The following is a 7,139-nucleotide window of genomic DNA, read 5'->3' as shown; positions in this document are numbered from 1 at the left end:
CAAGCAGTTTTACTTTGAAAGTCTTTTAGGAAACGCTACGCGTGAAGATTGCCTTGGCAAAAAGTTAACTATGGGTACGTGGTAGGTCAGGCATCCAGCGCTTTTGTTTGCTGAGCCAGTATCTTCGAGAACAGCGGGTTGCACGCCCCCGGCGATGGCTCCACGAAGGTCGGATTCGGCGAGGAGAAGCTGCGTGGACGGCGGCGTTCGGGGCCCCGACTTTCGGAGCGCGGGTTCGGCAGGGCGCCGCCACTCCGCCGCCGTGCTGCCGTCCGTACTGACGTTCCTGGTAATCGTCGCATCCGGAGGCCTGCTCCTTATGATCGAGAAAGGAATGCTCAACGGCGTGGAGACGCCTCCGCCCCGGGGAAGCAAGAGGTTAGATGTCGGCCGGCTCACGGGCCAGCCAGAGCGGGTGGCGGAGGACGTGGAGTCGCAGGTAAAAAAGTTCGAAACAAAGTCCTAGGCTCTTTGTCGTGTTTTACTTTTCATATTATCAATATTATAAGGCAGGCCTCAATAACCAAAGTTGCCAGAAGTGCCGATTCAGCTCTTTTCACCAGGGGCGCTGGAAGTCACTCACAGCAGGGGATGCTGAGGATCTTTTTCAGTTTTCCCCCATCCAAAAACAGCCATTTCGGTCCAAATTTGTCATGCTCGCACGTTTTCCCCCATACAAGGCGTGCACAATGGCAGAACACATGCATACTAGATAGTTTACATTAGGGGGACCATATTTTGATTTCCAAAAAAGAGGACACTAAGCCCGGTGTTCTGTCAAACACCGGCCTCAAGATACTTGAATTTTACTCGAAGTTCACTCAAAGATGCCTATATCACTTTAATATATTTAAAGTGTGCCCCCTCACTCTGGATGGAAAAATGCAGTTTGAAAATAATAATAATAATAATATATAGAATGCAGACCCATGGAAATGTAGTCTAGTCAATACACATACACACAGTAGGCTATGTGTATGTGCTAACTAAACATTTTTATAAATTACTATCACGGCAATTGTCCTTGACGAATTGTTATCCCCATTCAATTGATATTCTCATTCAATGTTCTAGATTGCACACAAAAAATAACCGAAATAAACTGACAAACTATTCAACCAGCATGTTTCCAAACGTAGCCGTTCAAAACTACGTTTCCCATAATGCTCAGCGTGGTTTAGCTTACTGATAGCTAGCTGAGGCAAAAATCAAACTTTGCTATTAAAGTTTACAGTCATCGGCAACGCAACGATGCAACACCAAACGGGATTTTACAGTCAAAGCTCGGACAGAAGTCAACAGTTGCCATTATTTACGTATTTATCGTAAAAAACTTAACAACTGGGCAGGCGTTGTGGCCAAATCCTCAACCCAGTAGATGGCGGTAATGCCTCATGATAGGGGTAAACTGCCAACAAAAACAAGAAGAATTACTCCTTCCCTCCCTACTACTAGGAGCCATGTCATCGCGCTGCCACCCAGCGGCCGGAGGGATTCTCTTCAAATTGGTCCCGTGAAAATCATAAAAACCGGACATTTTTATGAATTTATAAAACCCGCCCGGACAACGAGGATACTACATGAAAGTAGGACTTGTCCGGGCAAAAGAGGACATTTGGTCACCCTAGTTTACATACTACTACTAGGCTACTACAAAGACAGCTTTCTATTGAACTTACAGTGTGTGTTGGCGTTTTTTTGTATTGGAAATAATAGTATCATAAGTGTAATAGGTGTATTATCAGGCAAATCCATGCAGCTAGATGGCGTTATGACACACGAACACATACCTGTCAACCCGAGGCCGTTGGTAGTCTTACAAATAGCCCTTATGCCCTTACAAATTGGTGACTAATCTTACAACGTTCTATATAGCGTGCAATATGAAACAAAAATGAAACTCAATTTTTAAAATAATATTAATTTATTGGTAATATTGTAACATATAACCTGGTGCAATCAAAGAACAATCAATGTCTTTAGCTACATCATGATTACTCAAATTTAACTGACTTTTGTTATAATTATAATGTAGCACTTTTGGCAATTTCTATTATGTTTTGATGGCTGCACTTCATGGCACTTCAGCTCGCAATTCAGTTTGACTTGAAGGTAGTTCGTTAGTGTGTCCAATTATAAATTAAAAAGGTCAATTGATTAAATTAACTTACCGATGCAATCTTTGAGTCAGGGAACATTTCTTTTGCTAATTCTGAGAAGTGATCAGCAGTAGTTGCGGGCAAATTGTGTACGGCAACATATTGGCAGAATGAAATCTCCGCTTTCGTCACTTTGCAGACTTCATCTTTATGACCAGTGTTAATCTTACTTTTAAAAAGTAATTAATTAGTTACAAATTACTTCTCCCAAAAAGTAATTGAGTTAGTAACTCAGTTACCTGAAGGTAAGAGTACTTAGTTACTTGGCAAAGTAACTGGTGTTACCTTTCAGGTTTTTTTTTTTTTCATTATAAATGAATTGTTTGGAAATCGTTTAATGTAGTGAATCAACTGTTGAAGTTGTTAAAATTGCTGCCGTTTTCGGTTTAGTTTCCTTCTGTCTACTTTCGACATGTTAACGTTTTAAAACGGTTTCATCATTTAAAGATAGTTTCAAGTCAAGATTTTGCTGATTTAGGAGTTCTAGGACAGTTCACTACAACAGAGCCTTTCTGAGAAGTCTACTGCTTCAAAATGGCGGCTGTTTATTAACGCCGCCATCTGTCATTTCGCATGTAGTTCTATAAACATTTGATATCTAGGCGTAGATTTTAGGCTGTTGGCTACAGTCAGGAAATATTGGAGCCACCTAGCCTAGCATCGCGTTTGCTACAGCGTCACAACACTCTTCTCTCTCAGTGTCTGACTTTTCTCGCCAACGTAGTAACGCATCGTAACACACATTGTCTTGTTGCCGAAACGGTGACAAAATCCTAACGGAGAAAAAAAAACACGTAATGCACGAAAAACGTACAGATTTTGAACGTACGGCGTACACATTTAAAAATCAGTGCTCACTTGTACAAATTACGCCGAAACCGTACAACTTGACAGGTATGAAACTAAAAGGTCCAATAAGCCTTGGTTTAAAACCCCCTTTTCACAACACAAAATTGCACACTAATAGCCAAAAGTGCAAGCTCAACAGCAAAAACAAATAATAATATGGCTCCAATGCAAGCATGTCTTACCTATTTGAAGACACCAAAGGTAGACTTCATTTCTGGACTCCACGGTCTAAATCTGAAGCTAGCTTTTCCTCGCTGGGCACTATTATCCTGGAAGTGGCGAGTTTTGACAGGCAGAAATGTCATGGGAAAAAAAATGATCGCGTGCCTCTTTGACTGGGGGTTCCACGTAGGTACTTTTTGAGGTTTAATTTTCCTCTACGCATTTTTATATACTCATGTTCAATCGGCAGTTGGGAGGGGCCAGCCCCGCAGCTGGCTGATCAGAGACAACGTGGGAGACGAGCTCTGTAAAAAACACACATCTGCACGTCATCCGCGATGGAAGGACCACAAATGGGCACTGAAATTAAGCATATGATTGAGACATAGTTTGAAGGTTCAAGAAAAATGAGGAGCAGGAATGCCACTTCGTGATCGTCCGCCTCCATTGTTTACGATGCCGTCATGCCGCACTAAAAATGGAGATGGCATGACGTCACTTCCTTAGTATCTGATTGTTGTACGGAGACAGCAGTCCATATTAGGCGGCGGGTAATGTTACCCGCCTAGTAACATTAGCCATCTAACAAATAAGCCGGATTATAGGCATACTCGTGTAGCTGACATGCAGTATAGTCCAACTAATTACACGTTTAAGGCCATTATCCATCCTAGTGTAGACGTAGCCTTTGTCAACATGGATGAGGTATCATTTTAGCAGTGTGCGACCAGCACATACTTTATACCTCTCGCCATGATTTTCAGGACATAAATAAAAGAGCAACAATTTGGGATGTTGCTGGCGCTCAGAAAAGTACGGAAATTTTAAAATGCTCTCCAAATTCATAGCTAATCAAAGAGTAGCGATGACGCACGTACAGAGGGTGGTGCATGTCGCTGTCGCTTGCCTCTGCAGTCGCATCAGCACAGTGTGTTGGCTTTCAGCTATACAACGAGGACCATTGCCTGCCGTGTGTCGAGCCCCTGAGTTGGACTTATTTACACCGTGGGCCTCTTTTGAAATAGTGCCAGTGGGTTTGTTGAAAAGAAAGTAGTCAGTTATTGCCCTTTTCGCCATTGTTAGCAAGTGCTGTCAAGTTTTTCCTCCACCCCAATTATAACCTGCTCCACACTTCACCTAACTATGTCTTCTTTTTCTTCTGTTATATGCTCCCTTGGGAAACCATTACCGCCAACTAGTGGATTTAACTGCGAAGGAGTTTGTCAGCATAAAAGAACCTAAACGCAATTTTATTGGTCGCGCATGAGCAAGTTTGTTGAGGTGGTTGCAGCTCAACGTTGCATTCGTAGAGAATTTACGGAGAATAAGTTGTCTTTCAGCCAAAACTCGGCGTATTTAATTTCCATTGACATGCGGATACATCCTCTCTCATTGCTGTCTTCACAGGCAATCCCACAAATCAAAGTCATCAAAGTCAAACACAAAGAAGTAAGAAATGTAGCACTTTAGACAATTAAGTCCCATCCTGCCATCTTGTGGCGAAAAGATAATATGTCAATAATAACAAGCAATAGGAACATTATTTCAACATCAACTGAGGACACATTTATGAATACAAAACATTTCCTCCACCATTTCTCTCAACAAAGTTTTCTTTTCCTTTCGGCTTTTCCCTTCAGGGGTCGCCACAGCGAAACAATTGTCTCCATCTAACCCTGTCCTCTGTTGTCACACCAATTACCTTCATGTCCTCTTTAACTACATCCATAATCCTCCTCTTTGGTCGTCTTCTAGACCTCCTGCCTAGCATATGGAAATTCAGCATCCTGAAAAAATTATTATATTATACTCGCACTGGCTCTAATCTTTGTTGCAAAATGCAACCATTTGGTTGCAGTCTGGAAGGCCTGAAAATAATAGAGTATTGAGACTTTTGCAATCAAATATTATACCCCGGTACAATGTTTCAGGATCAAGATTTTTAATATTTTATGATACTTTTGACTCTGTAAGTTGTAAATATAGGTCAGGGTTTACCTGCAAACTGTAAATGATCCAAACCTTTCCTCTGCCTTCTCATCCAGATCCTCCAGGACATCCGAAATCGGACCCTGTCGTCCATGTGCGGCCAAAAGAACATGCCGCACAGTGTGTGGTCGCTGACGCCACAACAGAGAAAGACGCTGCTGCAACACGTACTGGTCAACGATGAGTACCACTTCCTGTACTGCTACGTCCCCAAGGTGGCCTGCTCCAACTGGAAGCGCGTGCTGAAGGTACTGGGCGGCGCATTGGAGAGTGTGGACGTCAATATCAAGATGGACCACCAGCGCGACCTGACCTTCTTGTCTTCGCTGAAACCGGAAGGCATCCGCTACCGGCTACGCCACTACTTTAAGTTCATGTTTGTGCGCGAGCCTATGGAGCGCTTGCTTTCTGCCTACAGGAACAAGTTTGGCGAGATCGAGTCGTACCAGCGCAAGTACGGCTTGGAGATTGTCAAGCGCTACCGCAAGAACCGCGGTGGAAAGAGCTCGCGTGGCGACGACGTCACCTTCGCCGAGTTCGTCCGCTACCTCCTGGATGAGGACACCGAACGTATGAACGAGCACTGGATGCCCATGTACAACCTGTGCCAGCCCTGCGCGGTCAACTATGACTTTATCGGCTCCTACGAACACCTGGAACGAGACGCCGAGTTCGTGCTCCGCAGTGTCGGGGCACCGCCACATATTAGCTTCCCGCCAAGACAGTCGTGGTACAAACCCGTCACGGCGGAGACGCTGCACTACTACCTGTGCAGCCTCCCGCAAAAGCTTCTCAGAGAGCTCCTGCCCAAGTACATTTTAGACTTCTCCCTCTTTGCATATCCACTCCCCAACACAACCGCTGAGCACTGTCGACATTGAAAAGAACCCTGAATTCTTGTTTAAAAGGCTAACTTGTACAGAGCCGCAGATGTCTTAAGAAGGGGGAATACATTTATATTCTGGCCTAATATTAGCCTGACAAGCTAGTCTAACTTTCACTATGTAAAGATAACATGGTCAAATCTGGTTAAATCAATAAGAAATAAATGTGGTTTCGATTGGATATCCACTCCAGTCCATCTGTACTGACAAATCACGGCATGCGAGGCTGAACTTTGTGTCAAGAAGGGGAGTGATGGCAAATCCTTTTTGTACTCCTGCGAATTTTGGAATGTGTTGTGCATTCTCATCTTTTTACCCCGCATATCTGACAAAGAGGCTGCTGTAGGGGACTCGAGGGCACATTTTTAGCGTCCCGCTGGGCCCTTTTTCATATAATTCAGATATTTATCTGATACCTCTGCACTGTGAACGTTCATCTGTACACATCCAATCTATACATTATCAATGTATGAGCGTGATGAGCGAGACCATCCGAAGGGACCCTATTTAATTCTGTAAACACAGTGACACGTGCCAATATGAATGACTACACAAAAATACATTCATTAACAAAGAATCACAATTGGGCATCATGCCCTGAGGTGGGAACGCAGCCTTAGATTATTCCAGCAAAAAAGGAAGTTATCGTTGTTTGTGAACTACAAACCAACGACAACCGACAGCGTGAGTCGCATTGTGTTTATGTCACATCTGTACGTCTGTGATTGGTTCTTTTGTAATTAGTCTGCCCCCCCCACCTCTAGCATCGATTTAGAAATCCAGCCCAAACCACAGAAGACCAGACTGACTTGACATGTATCTTGTAAATGGCAAAAGTCAGGCAGGCTTGCCAGGCTAGCCTAATATGTGTATGGATGGAAAGTTGGAAAATTGAAACCTGAATCAGGTGTTGAGGTTCCACGTACAATATACTGCACTTTATTTTTGTATATCAAACCACAAATCAAATCATGGCGCGATTTTCTATATTCCACATGTCATGTTAGTGACTTAAAACAGAGTTACCTAACATACAGTGGGGCAAATAAGTATTTAGTCAACCACTAATTGTGCAAGTTCACCCACTTGAAAATAT

The 7,139-nt window shown here is 43.3% G+C and overlaps 1 protein-coding gene across 1 annotated transcript; it reads left to right on the top strand.

The window, feature by feature from the left end:
- Positions 1-7,139, top strand: chst14 (carbohydrate (N-acetylgalactosamine 4-0) sulfotransferase 14). Its single transcript, XM_057841667.1, has 2 exons — positions 1-439; positions 5,216-7,139. The coding sequence occupies exons 1-2, from the start codon at positions 155-157 to the stop codon at positions 6,038-6,040; spliced, it is 1,110 nt and encodes a 369-aa protein (XP_057697650.1). The 5' UTR covers positions 1-154; the 3' UTR covers positions 6,041-7,139.

The sequence above is a fragment of the Corythoichthys intestinalis genome, chromosome 7 (assembly GCF_030265065.1).
Source record: "Corythoichthys intestinalis isolate RoL2023-P3 chromosome 7, ASM3026506v1, whole genome shotgun sequence".
In the NCBI taxonomy this organism is placed as follows: Eukaryota; Metazoa; Chordata; class Actinopteri; order Syngnathiformes; family Syngnathidae; genus Corythoichthys; species Corythoichthys intestinalis.
This window is presented reverse-complemented; position numbering and strand designations above follow the sequence as displayed.